The sequence below is a fragment of the Bombyx mori genome, chromosome 4, assembly GCF_030269925.1.
Source record: "Bombyx mori chromosome 4, ASM3026992v2".
Lineage (NCBI taxonomy): Eukaryota > Metazoa > Arthropoda > Insecta > Lepidoptera > Bombycidae > Bombyx > Bombyx mori.
Window position 1 is genome coordinate 15,796,743 of NC_085110.1, and position 26,224 is coordinate 15,822,966.

At 34.4% G+C, this 26,224-nt stretch overlaps 1 protein-coding gene across 6 annotated transcripts in view; it reads right to left on the reverse strand.

Moving 5' to 3' along the window:
• Positions 1–26,224, reverse strand: part of LOC101738498 (protein spire) — a 212,417-nt gene that overhangs the window by 13,816 nt on the left and 172,377 nt on the right. For all 6 annotated transcript variants that reach the window (XM_062668357.1, XM_062668356.1, XM_021351122.3 and 3 more), the window contains one exon: positions 3,937–4,052. In XM_062668357.1, the coding sequence (XP_062524341.1) occupies positions 3,937–4,052 (116 nt within the window). The remainder of the gene's footprint in view (positions 1–3,936; positions 4,053–26,224) is intronic.

Genomic DNA, 26,224 nt, shown 5'->3' on the forward strand with positions numbered 1-26,224 from the left:
ACTGTATAACACGTTACATGCGATGTTTCATGCAACACCACGTTATAATATCAATACAGTTAAGTAACATTATATAATACCTGTTTTACTGTATAAAACTAATATTTAGCTAGTTTCTGTATTAATTGGATCAACATTAAGCAAAAGCGACGATGGGTCATTGTGACCCATGGCAGGTACCAAATGATAACTGTGAACAGACAGCGCTTTAACTTGTGATAAATGACATTTTTTCTTTTTATTATATGAAATTCCACAAACTTCCAGAAATGTCTCGAATGAATTTCACTCACGTAACGAACGTAATCAAATCAATGTCAACGCGAGTTCAAAATCGATTATGATACAAAATAATGAGAGCAGTGACGAATTCCACAATTCGGTAACATTAATGAGTTTCTTTTGCGCACAAATTCTGATTTATTGAGAGGTTTAGTAAAAAAATACATTGGCTTTTCTACAGATACTTTTAATACTCGGAGTTTTTTATTTCTCGGTATGACCACATGAGTTTTCTTTTTCTTTCTTTCTTTCTTTCTTTCTTTCTATGTTTCTTTTTCCCTAACTATTCGCTGGTAGCCTAGGGGGCTATTCTAGTTACGCTCGGACGGGAAAATGAGCTCTTGGCCTACCTTCCATCGCAATAAAGTTGACTGAGAGCACGTGTTAACTACGCCTGATGCGGGCGATTTACCTATTAGGTAACGAAGGTTTCACATGCTTAATGCGATAATTGAATCTTTATATCATAGCCGTACACTGGCCTTAGCTTGGAATCAATGCAACTGGAACTCCATACTTAAAACTCGTTCTCACCTCATCGCCGACAACCTTCATTAACATTTGACTGGTGGTAGGACTTCTTGTGAGTCTGCACGGGTAAATACCACCACCCTGCCTATTTCTGCCGTGAAACAGTAATGCGTTTCGTCTTGAAGGGTGGGGCAGCCGTTGTAACTACACTGAGACTTTACAACTCTTATCTCAAGGTGGGTAGCGGCATTTACATTGTAAATGTCTATGGACTCCGGTAACCACTTAACATCAGGTGGGCCGTGAACTCGTCTCCCCATCAAAGCAATAAAAAAAATCTCCATATTGAAAAATAACGTAATTGGTAATTTGTGTAAAACCCATTTTATGCATATTAGTTCGAGCGTTCTGACCCGACCATTAGTATCTAGACCAGCCTTTCCCAAAGTGGGCGATAATGCCCCCTTGTGGGCGCTGCAGGTCTAATGGGGGGCGGTAAGAGAACCAAAAAATGGGGGCGTTGTGTGGAGGCTTCGGAGGCGATTTGTAATTTCATCTAAAAGGATTCTTAGACAACGACAGAGCTCTCGCTATAGTCGTTATAGTGGAGGCACTAAAAAATAATTTATTTTCAAAGTGGGCAGTAGACAAAATAAGTTTGGGAACCCCTGATCTAGACAAAGAATAGCCTCTATGGTTCTAAACGATTTCCATTTAAATTTATCAATTTCAAAAAGTCTAATCATGCATATACTTCTAATGTCCAGATTTATAATGAGTGATACTTGCCTTTAAGCTACTATCAAGATTGCTAATATAAAGCTAAGTATCAACAACATAATTTGAAATATACTACGTATTCGTTTAATAAGAATAAAACCACACCTTCATAATCATATTTGAGAGTATTGACCTTTATACGGTCTGGTTATTTACCACCATTCCAATGTATGCTATAGTTCCGTCCATGAAATATACAAACAATTTGCGATCTTATTCCTGATGTAGTAACGGTGAGAGTCACGTACCCTCAAGTATCTGGGGCAGCGAAGCCTTGGGAAATATGTTAGGACAAGTGCTTGGATATAATTTTGTGCACTATGCAAAGCTATTTTTACTTCGAACCAGTTTGATGCGGTGACAATTTTTAGGTAAGACACCAAAAAAGCTTTGATTCATTTAGTTAGTTATGCAAGTCACGCTAAGAGTGACAGGCATGGAACATCAGCCTTTTTCCTCCAAAGTTTTTCAAGTTAGGTGTGTCTTTTTAAAATAGAAAAAAATCTGGAATTGAGATCATGCCACAAAAAATTATAATGTAAAATGTTCACTGAGTACATGAGAAAAATTTGACTTGTGTACATTATGTATGTTTAAGCATTCTGTTAAAACTCCTTTTGGAGACTCGAGAGCTTATTTAACTGATAGCGTATGTATTTAAAGACAAGAAAGTATTGAAGATCGTATAGTAAATTATCTTTTGCTTTCGGCAGATTCGTCTATAATAACATACAAATCTACAGTGGTTTTTACGGATGTTCCGTTATAACTACTGAACCATGCATCCGATTAGCTTGAAACTTGGTATCAGAAGATATATGCACTTAATGGATACGCCAATATTTATATGAGTGTTGGTCTCCCTAATAATAATGACAATAAATAATAATGTTAATTTTAAATGCCCAGCGAAGTGGGCGAGTACGGCTAGTATTTTTATAAAAGTCTGTTAGATCTAGTAGAACTTTATTGCGTTGTTAAAGTGAAGGAAGCGTTAATCTAAGAACCATCTTGATACAAAGCCGGGTATTTAAGTCTAAATTTGTGGGAGCAATATCATCGTCGTATATAGAAAATTAATATCGAGGCCCCCAATTATTAGCCCCCTAATTAAAAGACGTTTCCTTGCATTCAAACTTATTAAAATATAAGTTTGAATGCAAGGAAACTTTACTAACATACTTTTCAGTGGTAGGTAATATCTGCCGAACTGCACAAGTCATTACACGCATGAATAACTTGCAAATACGTGAGTTTGTGACGTGCGGTTGCAATAAAAAAAACAAAAAAGATAAGTGGTCGAACAAAGTTATTTAAAAATCTACACGGCAATTTAATGTTGATTTCGAATATCTATTTCTTTTTGAGAATAAGGAAGACATATATTTGTTCCCTAAAATTCGAAAATCATCAAAAGAAACAAATCAGAACTTCTAAGCAGCTAGAAGATACCATGGCCTAAATGATATTGACGCCTGTTGTATATTCGTATCAAGCGACGCGACTATTTCGGTGTTCAAATCCCGGCGACATATACCATATTTTCTAAGGAAGCCCGTAGTTTGCTCAATTACTGGTGTTAGGGCATATTGTATGACCGGTATTACCATCCTAGATAATTATGCCACGAAGCAGCTTTGCGCTCCGGTTTGCAGGGTGGAAAACAGATTATGCAGTACTACCCGATCACAAAACTCATTATACGTAAAGGGTATTAATTTGGTTATATAATAATATATGGGCCACTAAATTACTTAATATCAGTTGAGCCATAAGACCGTTCACCTATCAATCAGCAATCAATAAAAAAATAACACCATTTCGTTTTCTTGGAAGCTCGATTTCGTTTGCAAAACTATTTTTTATTTTATTGCTTAGATGGGTGGACGAGCTCACAGCCCACCTGGTGTTAAGTGGTTACTGGAGCCCATAGACATCTACAACGTAAATGCGCCACCCACCTAGAGATATAAGTTCTAAGGTCTCAGTATAGTTACAGCGGCTGCCCCACCCTTCAAACCGAAACACATTACTGCTTCACGGCAGAAATAGGCAGGCACCAGTAATTACGCAAATTATAATTTTGCGGATTTCATTTTTATTACACGATGTTATTCCTTCACCGTGGAAGTTAATCGTGAACATTTGTTGAGTACGTATTTCATTAGAAAAATTGGTACCCGCCTCAGATTCGAACACCGATGCATCGCTCAACACGAGTGCACCGGTGACCTTTAGGCCACGACGACTTCAACTATTAGTAATGTCTGTCTTTAGAATTCCCCAAATGTAATACATGTCACTAAGCCCCGCATTTATCGGTTGCCTAACGCATCCAATATCTGACTTTATGAAAGCGACGTAACGCCTCTCCTAAAATACATAGATCAGTCGCGTTCTAACCTCTAGATTGTCAAAGTCGACTTTGATGAGCCTCCGCTGGGGTTGTGTGTGCGGTGTGACGTCACCCCCGCGCCGCATTTCACCCCCGCCTGGGCCGCTGCCAGATCCACTTGTCGCTGCAACAAAAATATCGATCATTAGTGCCATTTGAACATACCTATCTATGTATATATTGATATAATGAATGTAAAATGTAAGTGATTCATTATATGATGTTACTGGTATGAATCTGAACATATTTAACAAGTTGCGATCCACTAACGGTGCTTTTAGGTACCCTAAGCACCGGTCATCGTTCTTGTCGAACCCATCGCAGCGTCGCCGTCGCTTGCGATAAAGGGCTCGGCGAGTAAATAATTAACCCTTAAAAATTTACAAACACAGCCCACTGAGTTTCTCGCCGGATCTCTCATTCTTCTCAGTGGGTCGAGTTTCCGATCCGCTGGTAGATTCTGCGAAGCACTGCTCTTGCTAGGATTAGTGTTAGGAACGACGTCAGGTTTGAGCCCCGTGAGCTCACTTACTAGTAAAGATTACGCTGAAATGGTCTCTTAAGACCAGCAGCTTAGGTAGTTCCATAAAAAAAAAGAAGTTAACAAAATGCATTAACGATACGGATGAGGTATTTACTGTAAATCCAATAAGACGCTTGTTCATCTTCTAGCTTGTATACTTTGGCAACTTCACAGAATATTAAGACGAACGAAACTTTCACTTAAATAATAACGTGCTGTTGAGCTACTAAACAAAACAGAAAGAAAACAAAACAACACAAAAAGATACTTATTGGAACGTAAGTAAATAGGCAAATACGTATATAATGAATTAAATAAAACAGAAAACGTTAAACGACTTTCTAAAAAAAGATCTATAAAGAACCCATTTAAAGGCCGCCGATTCTTGTGTATATTATAAGAAAATAAGAATCGCCTACGAGACAAAAGAAAAAAATTAGATTATACATTAAAAATAGCTGACCTTTTCAGCAAGGTTGTTTCGAACGTGTGCAAGAAATTAGATTCTGAACTGTCATACCCGTATCATCATCACTTTCGAAATGTTCAAAATGTACATATTTATTATTATGTACATAATTCATTATTATGGCAAACACAAAGAAACGTTTTTTTTAATCGATAATTATTCAACTTATCGATTAATAATTAAAAATACAAAGAGAGACAGAGAGAGAGACACAGAGAGAGAAAGAGAGAGAGAGAGTATTCAGAGAATATCAGTCGTTGTTTCAGAAAAATTCCATGTATTTTCTATTCGATTTCAGTATACCTACACCCAAAATTGGAATACAGATTACAAGAACCTTTCAAATGTGAAATATGAAGGTTTTTAATTTTCTTTTTCCATCTCTTTGGGTATAATGGAATTAATATTTGATCAAACGAATAAATGGAGGATTGTTTTGCTTCGGATGATTGATGAAACTCTATATTATAAAAAAAAATATAGGTAGGAATTTTTTTATTTTCTATCATAAAAACGTTGAAGAAACAAAAACATAATTGCTTAGTACATATTTTTTAAGTTATATATACATTTGTGGTTAGATTCATAGAATTATAAAGCGGTAGCAATTTGTTCTAGTTTATACAACTTAAGATCTGATAATGAGACGGTAATTAGATACGTATAATTTTATATTATTTACACTTACGAATCCCAATACCATAGATGACGTGACTGACGTAACTTAATTGGAGATGTATGCAACCCAAATTAGATAACAGAAATTAATTACATGTTTTAAAATTGAATCTACTACATACGCTTTTAGATATTTAGATTTATCCAACACATTGGTGTAAAACTCTATCAAGTAACTACATACTTTTAGAAGTATTTTCTAAGAGCTTTAAATGTTCAGTGATCCAAATAACAAGTCAAGTAATCAATCAGTAAGCTCTACGGTAATATCAAAAGCCAAAGGTCAACTAGAAAAGGTCAAAAGGTAAGCTTTTTTTGCATCTAATACAAAAATAATTTTAGATTTGATACCGTTAAATTGCCTACACTCCCAGCTGTGTTTAAAGATGTATACGAGGGTCTATGTATAGCAAATGGTGAAGCTCTGACCTTTGGACAAAGGTTTATGTAAATTGGATTCTACGGGAGTGTTTGATTATAATACAAGAAAGGTACGCAAGAGTGGCTTATTACGTTGGAAATGTTCGAAATATTTTTGGATTCAGATTTTAGGTTGACCTTTCTCGTTTCTGTAATTAGTTTTGATGATTCAATATGAGAAATATAATATGATAAGGTATTATCTGTCAAATTTATGGAGAGACAAAGGGCGACTCGTAAAGATTACCTTCAATCTAAAGTTTTATTGACCACAAAAATAATCATTTATGTTTGAAAACATTATTCGAGATGGTAGTACATTTTATGAGCCTGCGTGGTTACTTAAGAATAGAAGAGCTGTTGATACGGTGTGATTAGCTCAACCTTATTTCTTAAGGTGAGCGATATTCAAATTAGCTTGGCATCGTCTGAATAATTATGAAAAATAAAATAGTATAATATTTCTAGAATGCTATGAAATATATACTGCGATTTTGAAATTAAAATGATTAATTCAGACTTATACGTCAATATTTAATGATTGATTCGAAAATATTATGAACGCCAAGAAGTATATCATTTATAATAAACATGAGCTTTTGAATTGCGTAACGGCTGAGTTCAAAACGTGATTAGGTGAACTTGATAACTTCGACAGAAAGCTGTGTACTGCGATGAGTGACCCAAAAAAACATTTATGTAATGTAGGAAATGACATATTTCTGTAATGTTATCTTCGTTTGTAATTTTGTAACATTAAACAAGTCCTCAGATTTCAACAACTATTTTGTTGTTCACGGAAAAGAAACTCGTAACCTATAACAAGTATATTAATTGCTTCATCCAATTTGTTATTTTTTTTATAACAACAAATATCCTACAAAGTTGTCTATTTGCCACTTATTATTAAGAAATAAATACACTACGTTCAGGTATTTTTATCTTTAGGCTATTGCACCTAAAACTCATTTCAGACTGACACCTAAATTAACTTTATTGCTATTTTTGTTTATGATACAAAATTAAATGAATGGGAATTGTTTCATCTTACCAAACAATGGTATTTTTGATGATAGACACATCTAAACAAATACAAATTGTTTGATGTTTTTAGTGTACAATATTGTGTACATAATAATTGCATATGCGCCAATACAGAACTCTGTTGAAGCCTGCGTGATATGCCATATGTAATGACTCTGTTTGATTCGCCTGCAACACTTTTGCAGATACAATTTTTTACGATAGAAACAGAAATACAAGGTCAAGAAGACTAGGCATACGTTTATTATTAATTTATTAATGCCCCAACTTTTCTTCATTTTCTATATTTCTGAACAATTTACAATGAAATTAAGTCAAATGTAACATGTGATATTAGTTTTTAATGTGTAGTCTAAGCGTTATTTTATTCTTGCTTAGAATGGCTCTGCCCCTGGCATTGCTGAAGTCTATGGGCGATGGTAACCACTCACCATCAGGTGGGCCGTATGCTCGTCTGCCTACAAGGGCAATAAAAAAAATTGACCAATATGTTTTTTTACTGAATTTTATTTCATTAAAGTTAAAAAAAATATAAAAAATAATGGGAACAAATCACGCACAGTCATCGGGCCCCAATTGAAGATTCCTTGTGTTTTAGGTACCAGAAACTGACCAACGTACTTATATACATATATAGATACATTAAACACCCAGACAAAGAGCAAACAAACCTGCTTATCAAACAATGTTTATCCGATGTAGGAATCCAACCGACTACCCTTAACGTGCAACACTCAGGGGTGCAAACTATTGCACCATCGAGTCAGTCGTTCAATTTACTATAAAGACAGGTGGGCTGTGAGTTCGTCCACCCATCTAACCAATAAAGAAAAAATAAAAAATAAAAGTTAGGAGTAGAATTATACTAATAGACATAGTTGTAGTTATAGACGCTGATAATTCCATGACCCGAAAACCAACCTTAATAGAAATATTTCCGCGTATTACAAGCACGTGTCTGTCTGTCTATGTTGCAAAAGTGTTTTACTTTCACCGGCCTTGAGATTATCTATACTAATATTTTAATGTAAAGTTTGTATGTATGTTACTCAATCACGACAAAACGATTGAACGATTTAAACAAAATTTCGTATTAAAAATATATTTATAAATTGAATTAAAGTAATTTCATACTATTATACTATTTATCGTGGCATTTTCCATAATTCCATTAACATGGGCAATATTTGTCTATATTTGTATCTTTTATATTAAATACGATAATTAGTTTTCTGATTTTTGTTACGAATCTAGAAATCTACTTGTAACTTATAAATTGGTATTTCAAATATTACAGAATTACAAATTTGGCGCCGCTGAGACCGCAGACCATGCTTAATGCAGTAGTAATCCATTCACAATAGCAGGACTTTTATTCAGTCGCACGACACTTAAGAATTAGACATGATTATCTTATTATTATTTTACTAAGCTTAAGTGGGCAGACGCGTTTTCATTCTTCCTTACTATATACCCTGCTGTTGCTATGTGAACCTCACACGACCTGTTTTTAAATAATAGAATAGATGAGCTCATCACCAAGCGGGTATTAGTGGTTTCCAAAACCCATATACGTTGTAGCTCGAATGTATCCGCCTACCATCAGACATAAAATAGAACAGTCAATTGTATATACGGCTACCTTTCAAACCGAATTAGTTTTTTTTTTCTTTTTTACCCCTATCCATTCGTTAGCAGCCTAAGGCGCTATTTCAGCTACATCCGGACGGGGAAACCCGAACACACGACTCCTTCGTGGAAAAAACACACAAGATACAAATTCATGTGTACTCATAAACCACTGAAGCGAGCTACGGCCATTACTTCCTTATCATTCGGCCGTAGTTGTATTATCAGAATTATTTTTCTATCTTCCGAATATAAATATTTCAGATACCTACTTGGGCCACGGCAGCCTACAAGTCGGAAACAAAAAGATTCGTCGCACGACACAGCTGATTAGTTTCAAATAAGTAAAGTCACTATTAATAGTACTGATCTGAAATCGTTTGATATCAAATGAAATAAAACTAAAAACCTTATGTTAAGAAACCTTCGTTCGTGTTTTATCTTTTTTATGACCATACAGCTTCAAAGACAAATAAAAAGGATTAAAGTACAGCGTAAGCTATGACTAGTTATTTTATTCTCGAGGACATTAATCCTTAAAATGAAGGCGTTATAAATGATCGTGATTTACCCAAGAAATATACTAAACATTAATACAAACTCGTGCGATAACTGTAGCTTGATAAGGAAACCAAGTCATGATGTAATGATAAAGAAGGCTTTCTGCAATTCCTAGGAAATAGTTTAACACGAGTAATTTAAATACATTTTTAACATTTAAAATAAATTTCGCCATACACCTATGTAATATTTGTAAAAACGCATTTTGAAATATAGGAAATATTTTCAATGGTTGCATATCAAAGTCAATGCATGGGTCACTGAATTGCGACCCGCTAAAAATGTAGAAATAATACTAATAAAAATAACGAAAACATTTTAGCTCACGTAACTGATACTCCTTTTTGATGTTACAGTCGCGATTTCCTTTCAAGGTCTATTGACTAACGAATTTTAATTGAGTGTCTACGCTGTAACAGTTTGTTTACGAAATAATTAATATTCAAGCTGTTTTTCAATTTGTTGAATAAAACGTTTTATTTTGTATATTTTTTTATGACGTATAGTGGTTCCAGTCACAACGGGTAGACCTTGAAGTCTTCTGCTGTTTGTCATTCAAAAGCGCTAGTAAATGTTCCCCTACATACCGAATGTTCATTTTTATAATTACTGAATTAAATGCTATTTTCACAAATAAGGGTCTTTAAATTGGCTACTTATACTTTCCCATCATTGTTTAAATGAATAAATTTCATAACTAGCTGCATTTAAAATAATAAAATAATTTATATGTGACACATTCAATGTATTCAAGACGAACCAAGTTAGGTCATTTATTTTTTAACAAAGTTATACATTGTATATTTATAACATTTTTTACCATAGCCAAGAGGGAGGTCCCAGAGACCGATGGCTATTTCACGAAAACGAAAACCTTCCATATTGAATATTTTATGTAAATAAAAACAATAAAACATTAATAGAAATCTAGTCATGATTCCAATTAAATATGCCTATATTTTTCTTATTTACCTACTAGAAACTAATCGACTCAGACATTTGACGAAACCTTTTATCTCCAAACTACATGGCTACGGAATAGGTTCCATTTTGTTCTGTAATTGAGAAGGGCAGATGACTGACGCAAGCTCGACTGAACCTTGACATTTTCAGATGGCCCAAAGTTAATTAAAGCAGCGATTTCCAGAAATAGACAATGTTATTAAAGCGCTAAATTTATTTGGTTGTCATAATAGGTTCTAGGTTTTGACTAAATTGTTCAGGACACTCTTTTATCTTTTTTAATGACTTCTGGAGCTACAGATGGACATTATTGAATTTTAAAATAATGATTTAAAAAAGGGTGCGTGTACTTATGTACGCGCGTAAGAAGTTATACTTTTTTTATTACGCTTTTATTATTTATTAGAAGTTACGCTTTATTTTTATTAACTTTTTTTTTTTAATATTAAATAATTAATAATAAATATTTAACGTTAATAATTTAATAATATTTAGTATGAATTATATTAAATAATAATTTTGTCATTTATATTACTAAAAAATGAATGCTAATAACTTTTTTTTTACGAGTGTATATGCGCGAAAGTTCACCTGCGACTATATTCAGACTCGCCAAGTTACGTCGGTCGTATTGTAATGAGCGATTTAGTGGGCAACTTCATTCTGTTAATTTTGTGTCACGGTGCGCGCGCATCGTAAAATTTCACTCTCATCAATTTTTCATAACGCGCCTAAAGAAGTATAACTTCAAAAAGAAGTATTTTTATTTGCCATTTGGCTACGTCAAAGCCACATTTTAGGTGGCGAAACTATAGCACGAAATTAATGCAAATTAGTGCAGTTTTTTTTAATACAAAATGCCAATAATGCTATGCTAATTTGATAGACAAGGTCAAAAATTAGAACACATTATATAAATTTGATCTTTGAATTTGAATAACGTGATTTGCATTTTGAACAATATGTTGCGATTCAAAGCAATTTTGTCCTTCAATCAAACGGTCTAAAGTCTAAAACAATTTTCAACAGAATTCCACAACAACAAAAAACGCAATAAGTATTAAATCGAAGAGTTACACATGATTGAATATGACTTTATATAACTACTTATCGACAGTAATACTGTCAAACAAAGCCTTAATCGATTTAGTAAAAAAAAATAACAAACACATTGTGACGATTGTTACAGAGTAACAACTCGCTTTTAACCTATACCTTGAAACGATTTTGCAGCCATGTTGAGTGTTGCGAAAAATGATAAACCTCATTCCTTAGACCCGCAATCTCGGGGTATATTATTTAAGTGCCCCGAGATATTCGTTACAGAGGTCAAAATTGAATTTATACGTGATTTCATCAGAATCATTTAACCTTATCGTACAGACTTCAGGTTTATTTTAATTTTCATCTTCATCGGAATACTTATTCTTGCGACGTTTAGATTATATGGTACTGTTTTTATGATAAGTTTTTAGCGATTACATCGGGGTGTTTTAAAAAGTACTTCTTCATTACTGTTCTTTACTACACTTCATTTTTATCTAATTGTCAAAAAATGGGATTTATACAAAAAATAGCCATAGTGAACTACTATCACAAAGTATCAATATATTCGCTAAATGTTTGAACCCTCATTCAACACAATTCTTTAATAGACTATATCGTGCGCAAACAGTTTCGTAATTACAATTAAATCACTGCAACGTGCGTGACTCGCTATGATTAACTACCTTTTGTTTGAAATACTATTCCTGGCGATTATTAATGGTCCGTTAACAAAAAAATAAAGTGCATATAGCAATTTTTTTTAACATAAATATTTAAGTGAGATGACGGCTATTAGCAGCCGGCGGTGCTTGAAGAAATGAATATCCAATATTTACACGACTGCAGAGATCGCGACACAAATAAAATGATATAATATTGTTCTATAAGAAAAATAATAATCGAACTTAAAACTATACGGGCCATGAGGTCATGTCTACTCATCAATAAAAAAATGATTTTTCTGTGCAGCTGTGCAATCTCTATTATTGAAACGAGTATTTTTTCTTGATCAATAAATTAATTAATAGAAATTGTTCTTTCAGTTCAATTAATAAAGAAATTCTAATGTAAAAAATTAATGTGTATCATAATTTATTTATAAGTAATATAGAGATTTTTTTTCGAAAGGCTCCTTTTTAATACTGTTATTTCGTTTTTCATCATCATCAGCCTGCGGCAGTCCACTGCTGGACATAGGCCTCCCCCAAAGCTCGCCACTGAACCCGATCTTCGGTTCTAAGCATCCAGTTACTGCCAGCTGCCTTGCGCAGGTCGTCGCTCCATCTAGCAGGAGGGCGTCCTACACTACGTTTGCCGGTTCGCGGTCTCCACTCCAGAACACGTCTACCCCAACGGTTATCGGTTCTGCGACATATGTGACCAGCCCACTGCCACTTCAGCTTATTTCGTTTTTGTAGGGCTCATATTTCTAACGATTAAAAGCCCGATATCCTTTTTGACGATGCATATTTGTAATCACTTGCATATAAAAACATGACAAAGGTCACTTTATTATGTACCTAAATAAATGAATATATTTAAATACTTAATATAGTGAGCTTGTCTATTCATACCGAGAAATTAAAATAGCTTTACAGGTAAATCTTAAAGCTAACTCCATCTAACTCTAAGCTTAGTTATTGAACATGCATAAGCATGTGACAATACACGGTCAATTGTGAGATTTTCTTTAAGATAAATTCAATTTACGAGAAAATTCAAAACACATTATTTTTATTGCTTAGATAGGTGGACAAGCTCACAGCCCACCTGGTGTTAAGTGGTCACTGGAGCCCATAGACATCTACAACGCAAATGCGCCACCCGCCTTGAGGTATAAGTTTTAAGGTCCCAGTATAGTTACAACAGCTGCCCCACCCTTCAAACCGAAACGCATTTTTATATACCAGTCTAGAACTATCGGACATTACCTAGGGTACAGGGTCCAAGGTTGGTATAGTTAGGTTATTGTCTTTAGTTGTTTCAAGCAACAAATTTTCATTAATCAAACATATCTATCGGCCGTCTGGTGTAGTGGTAAGTGACATGGTCACTACACAAGGGGGTCGCTGGTTCGAATCCCGCCAAGGGGAGATATTTGTATGATAAATATAAATGTATTTTCCAGGGTTATGGATGTATATTAAATATATGTATGTGTATAATAAAAATCTTAGATTTATTTCCGTTATCTGGTACCTCTAACACAAGTTCTTTACGAACTTATCACGGGACCAGTTAACGTGGCGTGACTGTTAGTAAATATTTATTTATTTTATTTATATAAATGCACATTGGCTTTCGTCAGCACTATAATTTCACGCGGCATGTCAACAGTGAATGCAAAAAGCGAACTATAAACATTTTAAATTCCGAAAATGCATTGAAACACGTACAAGCAATAACTAAATACAGTTTTATTGCAGTTGCTAGGAAACGCATGATTCATTCTGAAATAAATATATTTACATTTATTTTTATTGGTTTTACAATTTTACTATGGATATAGATATTTATTTTAAGTTTTCTTGTTTTTCTACCATAAAACCCCGATTTGTAATTGTATGTCAATGGCTTAGCTTAAAATGGGAGTAAAATCGACAGTCTCTTCTTTGAAGCACTTTCTTTGACGACGAAATCAAAAACACGTCAATATTTTTTAAGAAAACATATTATTATTATGTATCAATGTTCACATCGCGGAAGTGAGCTATTAAGCCTTACACAATTACGGCATAAATATTTGACATAAAATTTTAATGTTAAATTGTACTTGTATATTATTTCTTAAATTTACGTTGAATTGAACCTTGTAACAATATACTAATTGACTCTATTTGTAACAGTTAGTCCCTACCCAAGTTATAAAATGTTCTAAATTAAAAATTTCAATTTCAATACATGAAGACTCCTTGTACATATAACAGTTTTAAATGCAGACATCAAATTTATAATATCTTAGATCTTCAAATATCCGGTATCTCAATACAATATAGAGATTTATGAGTAGACCAGGTAAATAAGTTTCGCTTTGTAATTCAAATAGAATTTTGGGTTAAATAATCTCTTGGAGTCTACATACACGAAGGAATTTTGTGAATAACTTCAAAACGATAACAGTTATGTATACACTACATAGTATAAAACAAAGTCGCTTTCTCTGTCCCTATATCTGTCCCTATATAATATCCTTAAATCTTTAAAACTACGCAACGGATTTTGATGCGGTTTTTTTAATAGATAGAGTGATTGAAGAGAAAGGTTTATATGTATAATAACATCCATTAAATAGTGGAGAAATCAATAATAAATTACAGTTTCCGAAGCGAAGCGAGGGCGGGTCGCTTGTTTGATTATAATTAATTAATTCTATGTTGAGTAACGACGGTATATTCAATGCAAGATCTGCTTGTTATTGAGCTCAAAAGTGTATTAAAGTTCTAGTAGAGTTGTATTTTTTAAGATTCTCTGTTACGTTTTCATCAATCGTCGCTATAGCCCACTGAGTTTCTCACCGGATCTTCTCAGTGGGTAGCGTTTCCGATCCGGTGGTAGATTCTGCGAAGCACTGTTCTTGCTAAGGCCAGTGTTAGCAATACTCCCGGTTTGAGCCCCGTGAGCTCTCCTACACGTCAAGGAGAAGCTGAAATAGCCTCTCAAGGCTCTCAGCATAGGTAGGAGAAAAAAAGTTCATATTTTCTCAAGAAATTCAATCATAGTACCATTCATTCATCGGTAATTGCATTGCTACGTGATATGAAATACATTTCTGATATAATTTACATAAACTACGTAATTGATGTTTTAAATAAACTAATTTTTTTTATTGCCCATGTAGGCAGACTAGCATACGGCCCACCTGATGGTGAGTGGTTACCGTCGCCCATGGACTTCAGCAATGCCAGGGGCAGAGTCAAGCCGCTGCCTACTCTACTTCACGATAATTTTATAATCAGTCATTCACTCGTTAACCACCCTAAAGATATTTTTTTTTCATTGCTTAGATGGGTGGACGAGCTCACAGCCCACCTAGTGTTAAGTGGTTACTGGAGCCCATAGACATCTACAATGATATGATTATCATATAATTATATTAGTTACTGCTCATTGCCATGGCGACGCTGCCCCAGTAAGCCTTATCTTGCGCGACGTCCAACGCCGGCTCCTCTGGACTCCTCGCTGGTTCTATCAGCCCGGAGATGGGTCGGGTGCCCAGCAGCAACGCTGCCGGCGATACTCGTGAGCGACGCAGTTTGACGGACGTCTTACGAACCACGAACGAAGGCGCGAAATTTCTCAAAATATTTCAATATTAAACCGACGACACACTGTTTTGTATTTATGATTAGTGCAGTATATTTAATGCTTTATTGACGTGAAATATCACTAAACAGATTGAGATTGGAAATGTTTCAACAACAATTCATAATTCAATCAGATACACAATGAAACTTTGAAGCTTTATTAGTTGATGTTTAACAAAAAAAGCAACACAAATGTATAAAGACAACGTTCACTTCACAATTTTAAAGAAAAAAAAATTGATATATAATTTTGTTTGCTGCACTGTAAACGCGTGTTCAGTTCTTGGCGGTCACCGCCATATTGTGTCCCGAGGGTTGGCTTGACGCATGCGCCGCACCCTTAAATCGGCTCTTCATTCCGAACGACCACCCCGTTTTTACCGCCACAGCACATAATTTTCACAGTAACCATTGCGTTACGACTTAGAGTAAACGTAGGACGGCATCTAACGAAAACTTCGATAGTCTGTGAGCCATTTTATAGCATCACTCCGTAGACGCTCGATTTATTTCTGAACATCACGACCCTTCAACCTTTCAACTTTCATCAATATTACACGTTTACTAGTTATTCACTATACGTAAAATAATATTAAAATAACCTGTGATTTTCAATGCTTCACTTCTATTTCTACATTTACCTTAATAAAACGATAGATTTACGAATTTATTTGAAGAAATGTGTTGTTCAATTTTGGCGTGCATATCGGTTGTATATTATCTGCACATGCGAACGGTGAGCTAGTAAAATCCATTTAGGTAAAAGCCGGCAGCGGTAATTCTTTGTGAGTATTAATTAACTTGATTAAGCTCGGCAGCTAGCTTAAAGCTTCAAAATATTTGAAGACTAAATAACGATTTCGAATTTGGGCACGTGCTGATATAATATTTTTTTTTATTAATTTAAATAGCCACCAAACTCTAATGTAAAGCCGTAACTGGATCCTACAGACATTACAATTTGAAAGCCTGACCTTGAGACATTAGATTGAGGTCTCGCAATAACCGTCAGCGCTATAAACCGGAACTCGGAAATTGAGGAAGTTAGATTAATTAGTCTAAACGACGAAGAGAAAACAGTAGCCAGTTCTCCATACCTCCTGATCCAAGTCGCAGATCTTCTGAATAATAGCGACATTAACATTAATCATATTGATTGTCAGTAAGATATTAATTATATTATATTAAGGTTATTACCCAACAATATCTTAGGAATCTCTGGTAAAGGACTTCAAAGGACCATGTGTCGTGAAAGATTCGCCCAGCCCCTAAGGATAAAGTTAGCATTTTACCAAATTTATTTTTTCGTATTCAATCTTAATCTCATCATATACTGTTCCAGTTTTAAGGGTAGGACGATCTATGTACATTACATTTTAAAACTTCCACATCATATCTCGTTTAAGGCCACATTCACGTCATAACTTCTATAGGCTTTAATTATACTTATCACCAGGTAAGCTCTGCGCTCGCGGGCATGTCTTTGATTATAGAGAAACAGAAATTTTACAAAATAAACTTCTTAAATAACTAACATTTTAACGGTCAAAGCGGATTAGTTCGAAAAACACGAATTATTATTACAACATGGTACTCGTGTTAGATCAGCAACAGATTCTTAGATAAGTGGCGGTTGTTAGGACGAAGGAAGGCCTTGATCACTCGTGAATGTATGGCATTGAGCTGAGAACTTACATGAAGATTTCGATACGAGATACTTCTTCCTTTTTATCTGCCATTGGTGATTACAAGTGCTATTTCAACATGAATTCTTTTGATAATGGTTTTGCATGAAATATGACTCCTATTTTTTGTCTTTTCTCTTTATATAAAATACATTTTCCTTTTTATAAATAGTGTTACTCTGATTGACCTCTGACGTGAAACTAAAGGGCAATACACGGCACAGCCAACATATATGCAAAGTGGCTGGGAAGCCGACACTTTACGGATTGTTTATTGTAATTTATAAAGTACGAATGAAATTTTAGATATACGAATTCAATAGCCTATCCTATTCGTGCTCAATACACAACTGAAATTAATTATAACGCAAATAAATAAAGGTGCATAAAAATGCAATTTTGCATAAAAAACAAATTTATGATTCAAATATACAAAAAATGTAACAAATCATTTATAATTTTGAAATGAACTGTAACTAAAAGCTACCTATTTTGGCTCATAACAACATGGGAAAATCTAGCGAAGATTTGCTAATAACATTACAGGCAACCTTTTGAACTGGCACGGCAAAACATGATTGATACTGTACTCCGAAATACCATTGTAAAAAGTTGTGGTCCAAGTCATCGGCAAACCAATAAATATTGTGTGATTTTGAGTGCAATATTACCATATTAAACATTGTTAAGTCAATTGTGTGTATAATTAAGATACAGATATTATAGAAACAAATGTTATAAGTCATCAATATATATCAATATAAACCTTGGTACAAACATGGACATCGCGCGGTGGAGAGAGACGAAAAACTAAAATAAAAAAATGACAAAACTGTTTTTAATGATTCTGTAATTGCTATAGATGGAGAGACTAGCTCATTAGGTATTTTTTTAAATCTATCCCACAGTTACTTAATCATAACATAAAGGCACTCTTGTGTACCTACGATTACAACAGGCGTCTTGTGCAGAAAGTCACAGAAACTTCGTTATAGTTTAAATTTTCTACAAATGTATCGAATATAACATAATGTATGTATGGATCGATATTTAAGTTCTACTCACAATCTATGGTAAAATTCATAAGAAAATCAATTGATGACAAGTCACGGTATGAGCATAGTAGCACGAAATCCAATATTAAAATTTAACCGATCGAATTAAGACGATGGGCCCTTGGGGCCCTGAAGCAAAGAAATTTTTTACAGAAATCTCCAAACGCTTGAAGGAGGTTACACATGATGCTAAGGCTGGCTGGTACTTTGCACAGAGAGTGAGTCTGGCTGTCCAACGAGGCAACGTAGCCAGTATCTTGGGGACTGTGCCTCCTTCAAGCGCGTTGGAAGATCTGTTCTACTGTGTGGGTTGAGTTATGTTAAATTATTTTGATTTGACTTTTTGTTAATAAAAATAAATAAATATATAAAGTTTACTAAAATAGTTGACATAATTAAAAAATTTAATTAGTTAATGGATTTGGCGCAAAGCCATATCGTCTTTTCGCATTAAAAGTGTACAATTTCCAAAAATATTTGAAACTGAGTTAATATGCGGAATCATTTTGTATCACCAGTATTTTTCTCATAAATACTGTCAAACTACTACTATTAACAAAATGAATACATAGTTTTATCTTACTTTAAAAAACGGAATGTAACTGGTAAAAAAAAATGTTGCAAAGATGATTAATATTAAAAATAAAACATGTTAAGCCTTTAAAAAATCCTCTGGTAAAATTAGTAAGTTTTGAGATTATACAGTTTTAATGCGAGAAGACGATATGTATATTGGTGTCATTTAAAAAAGTATTGTACTTATTTGATATATATATATTTTTTTTATTTGGCAACTTTTATTTGAATTGTATATCACGTTCGAAAACACATAAACAAATAAAATCGCTCTTAACTTATAACTTGTGCTGAGCGCATTGTTGTAACGTTCATTGTGACTCGTTTCATTGTAAGAATATAACAGAGCTTACTATCCGTTTTGTGTACGATCAAAAGGCAAGGGAAACAATGACGTTATTGCGTTTGCTTGCCTGCGTTCGAAGAATTCCTATTAATCATGAGTGTTACGGAATCGGCATATAATAAGCATACCACTATTCGAGACTAACTTTTTTACACATACAATTTAAATTATAAGTTTGAGCATTATTATGGTTCTATTGTTTTTCCTACATAATATTCTATTTTTTTTCCTACATAAGCTGATACCCTTGAGAGGCTATATCAGCGTCGCCTTAACTAGTAGGTAAGCTCACGGGGCTCAAACCTGATGTCGTTGCTAACACGAACCCTAGCAAGAGCCGTGCTTCGCAAAATCTACCACCGGATCGGAAACGCAACCCACTGAGAAGATCCGGCGAGAAGCTCAGTGGGCTGTGTCTGAGGGTTAACTTACTCGTCGAGCCTTTCGTCCCAAGCGACGGGTTCGACGAGAACGATGACCGGTGCTTGAGGTACCTAGAAGCACCGTTAGTGGATCGGGAGGATCCGAAATGACGTATTTGGGGCGACGTCGACTGCTTTCCATTCTGTCCGCAGGATCGGGAATGTAGTTACCGGCGGCCACGATGAGAGGGTTCTAATGTCGTGCCACTTTATCGAAGTGGTGTATTGTCGAAGACTATATTTTTATAACAGATTTCGCTACAATATAACAACTACGCTACAATACAAGCTACAATATAGACAAACAACATTAATCTATTCTCAGTTTGACCACAGACTTTAAAACAATAACGAAACAGTATATTACGTGTTTGTGTGTCAAATACATGGTAGCTTTGTAATGTTTTTTTTTAATGATTTAAAGCACTTTTATGCATAATTAAAACCACCAAACCGTTGGTCGGATCAGATAATTGCGCTCACTGGACTCTGTTGCGAACACCCTGAGAGAATCCGAAAACCGAAGCAAATGGAAGCTGAGGGTACAAAGAGCCACGAAGGGCTTTCAAGGACACGACCTTCAGCAATGAAGTATTCGACTAAGAAGAGAAGAAGAGAATGCATAATAAAAAAAAATAGCATTCTGCACTCCCTCTCTATATTCTCTATAAGTGAGGGAAATTTCCGTCGTAGTGTTCCGTCGAAATACTCGTCCATCGGCGCAATTTTCGTAAAAAGGGGTACAAAGTTTTTGCTTCACGTATTAATATATAGATTTATAGTAACGTCAAGGAAAATTAAATATGAGAAAACAAAGGAAAATTAAATGGCATATATCGAGTTGTTTTCAAGTTCCCCTAACATAATTGGTCCATTGGTGCATTATGGAGAATATTTCCCCGACAACAGCAGCTAGCCTTGTCAAAAACACTTGGTATTTAGAATCGAATGAACATTTAGAAACCTGTCCGCGGTCTATTTATGAATGAATGTATTGCAAAATAAGTCCTATGCCTTGTTGATAAAACCGAGATTCAAAATCCTTTGATAACGGAAAGTAATTTATGCTAGTTCTGAATTATTATGAAGATTATGTTTTGTAATTATTCAATTTGACTCTAGCGAAACATTAAGAAATCAATCAAACGTCACATGAATTTATTAGTTGTCATGAGCGGTTTTTAAATGCAAAAAACCAAAGGATTTATAACAAAAGTCTATCACAAGCACGCATAAGACCTCAACCTCTTTGAGCCAGTTCTACGATATCCATATCATTCGTTAGTTGATTATATTATTCTCATATTCATTTCTTGTCTAGCACCCTACCTAATTCCTGTATTAGGTAGGCACTAGAAAGCCAAAGTATAAGCCATACTTTTTTTTAGGATTGAAGGATTACTGGTGGCCCTGAGTCCTTTCCAGTTTCACCAGGACAGGTGGTCGAGCAAAGACTCAGCCAGGAGGGATGGGATTTGCTAACAGTTGCCGAGCGCCTCTGAAGGAGACCTAACAACTCAAGAGCAGTTGCTTCGCGAATGTCAGACATACTATGAGCTATTGATTAATACCATCCACCAACTTCTTCACCCTCGAATCTTACGTTACTTATCTGTCCAATAGATACTTTAATCTCAGTCATTTAAATCTCAATATAGGCGACGTCGTCTAGGTATGTATGTGCTTCGGTAATCCTTAACAACGAGGTATGTATATGTTAGATTTCTGACCCATTAACCTCTACGAAAACTGCTTGGCTTACATCGAGTTCAATGTCTACACTCACATTTAACATTTCGCATAAAAATATCGGTCAATGACGAACGGATTCAGCAACTGAATATCGTGACCGGTGATTCATTGACCATCCAGCCAGTAGTGACGCAACTTAAGTATTCTCTTGATAACATAACGGTAAAAATTCGTCCCGGAAACGTGCTAACATGAAAGAAGCCGTTACGAAGCGATAATTCGCAAAGAATGAACCTTTTGTGAGGCTTGATTAGTCACCTTTCAAAATATTTAGTCAAAACAATTTATCATTTTACTTGGTTTATTTCACATTTCGACATTTCGCCATTTTGTATACTTTCCACGAATCTTTCGCGCCTTAAAAATATTGTTTTATGAAATTTATTAATAAACTAGCTGACCCGGCAGACTTCGTAGTGCCTCAATCGATAAATAAAACGCCTAAACTTTGTATAAAATAAACTTAAAAAAAAACAAAAGGAATCCGTGCTACAGGGGACACATCAAAGGAAAAACAAAATAGTTTGTTTTTATATAATTCCGAGCATTTTCATATTTATTCACCTTTTAAACCTTCTCTGGAATTCCACGAATAATTCAAGACCAAAATTAGCCAAATCGGCCGTTCTCGAGTTTTAGCGAGACTAACGAACAGCTAATCATTTTTATATATTTTTATTATTTGGCTAATATTCTGGCTTGAACCTATTACAGTGGAGAAGCAGATGTCAGACAACTAGCAAGGTGATTTATAATTATCAAAGAAACCACCGTATTAACCATTTTAGTGACATTCGCGCATTAATATTACATAGGTTAATGCAATATGTAATAGTAATTTTCCTGAAATATACACATTTTTGATACATCGAACAATTCAATCAATACGATCTTCAATATAAAAAAATATATAATGTCAAACACTTATATCGAGAATATTTGAATCAATATATACCTATACTTTTTAAATACAGAGAATCTAAATTAGCTCACCATCAATATATCAAAGCTGTCACTTATCTAATCCATACATATTTTATTAAAAAGCACTTCATACACTCATATTCAAGCTTAATTAATATGAGAATATTTAATTCAAATATAATAAATAATGATAAGAGAAAATCAATACTATGATCTAAATTTTTTCTCTTCTCAATCTAGATAAAAATGTACATAAGACTTGATAAAACGTACATATATGACTTATATGTTAATGATACTTTCGATGACGTTTTAAGGTTCAAACTTGTATGTCCAATATATCCACTTTCGAAGCACAAGGTCGTATCTTTTTGGTGCAAAAATCATTTCATGTGGATTCTTAATTAGTTCTTTTTTCTTTTCTTGTGGGTGTCATTTTCTATGAATTAATTATGTATTCCAAATTATTATAATAACATTGATCGCATAGATTTCCATAGTAGATAGATCAGAATCTATTACAAATAGAAATGTTAAAATAATGGTTATACAAAGTCTTGATTCTAAAGGTATATTGGTTATTATTTATTGGGCTTTTTAAATTTTAACCGTATGTGTCTCGACATGAAACTACTAAGATATTTAATAAGCTTAAGCGGATCTAACTTGTTTCTATCTAAAATAAATAATGCATAGTGATCATCTTTTTTTTTCTTTTTTCCCTACCTATGCTGATAGAGAGGCTATTTCAGCTTCTCCTTGACGTGTAGGTGAGCTCACGGGGCTCAAACCGGGTGTGTTGCTAACACTGGCCCTAGTAAGAGCAGTGCTTCGCAGAATCTACCACCGGATCGGAAACGCGACCCACTGAGAAGATCCGGCAAGAAACTCAGTGGGCTGATCATCATGATAGTCGTAAATTAAATTGCAATGAAAAAAATGTTGAGACGTCCTTACGGTACGACCAAGGTCGGGCATTCACGTTTTAAAGGCGCCAGTTAACATGTTCTTATGTACGGAAATAAAATTTAACACACATCCACATAATATCATTATAATAACAGCAGTAGGCCGTCCACAGTAACTATAATGATTTTTTAAGTCCCCGTATAAATTACTAGGTAGGTAAGTAAACATAAAAATATGCAAACTATTTTGTTTTACATTAAATTTCCTACTAAGACATCAAAACATAATCATATAGTTAAATTGGTAACTATGTAGATTATTCGAAACACCATATCATTATTATTTTTAAAAACATCAGAAGGTCTCTCATTAAACATAATTGCTTAAGCTTGAAAAGTTCGTGGCGTTTACCGAGAATTCATTGTTGCTCAAACTAAATTAAGTCTAAAAGCTGCGAATGAGATTATGAAACGTGTTCTTAACGAGAGCTTTTATACCTCATTACAGCAAGACAACCTTCACAGAATTAATAGTAGACGTCATGCAATACGTTTTCTTTACTTAAAATGAATAATACGAAATAAGCTTATGTTATTGCATGTTTTTCTTGGATACTTATAAATTCATGTTTTAAATAATTTTCTTAACGATTTTATTATACGTTTCTAATTTTAAATTTTTTGAAAACTAAAATTCTACTATGGCGATAGTTTCTGAACTTATACCTAGTCAGGTCATAAATTCTGTCACATGTTTAATGTAAAATAATTGAAACAAGTTTATTCATTATGTAACCATTCATATACCAAAATGAACTTAACAAAACATAGATTCTTATGACACTAAAGTTTATTCAAAATGACCTCCGTGATTTTGAATACAGGCCTTCAATCTGCGCGGCCAGTCGTCTATCGCAGCACGAACGAGGTCCATGTCAATATCGGCGGCTGCCTTAATCAAGGATGTCTTGAGTGACTCCAAATTGGGATGAGGCTTTGAGCACGCCTTTTCCTCCAAGTGTTGCCATATCTTGTAATCTAACGGATTCAAATCTGGACTGGAGGAGGGCCAGTCTTCGTGCCGGATGAAGTCGATTTCACGCGCCGCCAGCCAGTCTTGTGTGCTCTTCGCTCTATGAGCTGGCGCCGAATCTTGTTGGAATACCCAGTGCCTGTTATTGAACATGGTATGAGAAACAGGTTCCACAAGGTTCGTCAAGACTGTATTTTGATACACAACTGCATTCGTTTTTCCACCTTTCTCACAAAAATGTACCTCTGTTAAGCCCCAATAAGAAACTCCCAACCATACCATGAGCGAGGATGGGAAATGACCTCGTTGGACACGCGGAATACGGTTGCTCGCTTCTTCACTACTGTGTGCGTACACCTTATCATTTTGTTTGTTGTAGCTCTCTTCTACGGTAAAAATTTTTTCATCCGAAAAAAGAATTTCCCGATATTTTTTTCCCGCGTACCGCTTCAACAAAGCGCGGCATCTCTTAAGTCTCAGGTCCATTAGACGAGCATTCAAACGATGTCCTGTTTTTCTCCGATATGCCCGAAGCCCTAAGTCTTCATTTAACACCCTTTTCACCGTGGTTCTGCTTAACCCCATCTGAAGGGCCAACAGTTTCTGCTTACGTTTGGGATTTCTTTGAATTCGCGCCTTCACAGCTTTTATCACTGCTGGAGTCCTAACAGACCGAGGGCGACCACTTCTTGACCTGTCATCTACACTAGAGTCTTCATTGTATCGTTTGATGGTACGATAAACGAATCTTTTGGTTATATTCAAATTTTTCAGTATGTTAAAAATTTGAATTGGCTCGTAACCGCAACGATGCAACGCAATAACTGCAACACGGTCTTCTTTAAGCGTCCACTCCATATTTAAAAATGAGTGAAAATTCTAAAAGTATACATTTTTATTTTCATGAACAATTCGAAATTCGAATTCAATAAACTTTTTTGTGGCCAGCATTCTAAAAGAAAAGTTTTTACTATGTGACAATACTTATGACCTGACTAGTTATAGGAAATCATGTAATAAAATTGTTCCTAGCTAGTAATAATGTAAATTTTAATTAACTCAACACCAGTCCGTTATTTAACTCTATATTTATATTTGGAATTGTTTTTATTTGCTTCAAAATTTTATTCACCAATTCGGAATCGAAACGAAAATAGATTGTTGACATAATTATGAATTCCAATATATTATCGATATATTAATACGTGAAGCAAAAACTTTGTATCTCTTTTTACGAAAATTGCGCGGACGGAGGAGTATGAAATTTTCCACACTTATAGAAAATACAGAGAAGAAGTGCATAATGCTAATATTTTTTTAAATAATGCATAAAAGATACATTAAATCAATAAAGAAAACATTACACACACTATCATGTATTTGACACACACACGCATGCATACTATTTGTTTATTGTCAAACTTTTCTTATTGCATATAGTCTGTGGTCAAATTGAGAATAGATTAAATATTGTTTGTCTTTATTAATATTTGTCTTTAGGTAGTCTTGGCAAAATCTGTGACTATAGAAGTATAATAAATAGACTTTGATAATTTAGAACCCTAATAATGTTCAAACTTATAATTTCAATTAATTATAGTCGAATTTCGACTACTACGGGTCCACTAGTTATATTTATTTTTTGAACAGCAACATTGAATGTTATAACAAGAGTTCACACGAGTCTTCTAAGCGTAATTCAAATTCTAGTTATCGTTATTTTGCTAACAAAATGAATTTAAATCTTTTGAGATACCATTATCACTAAACAAGTAACTTAAATGGCACACATATCAAATGAAATCTCTTTAAACTATTTTAATAATAACGTCACCTGTTTGTTTGTTTGTTATATCAGACATAAAGAAATAGGTATAGTCTTATTTATTATTTGTCCTAGTATTTATTATGCCTACACGTAATAAGCAGATATAGTGTATATTTTATTTTATCTAAC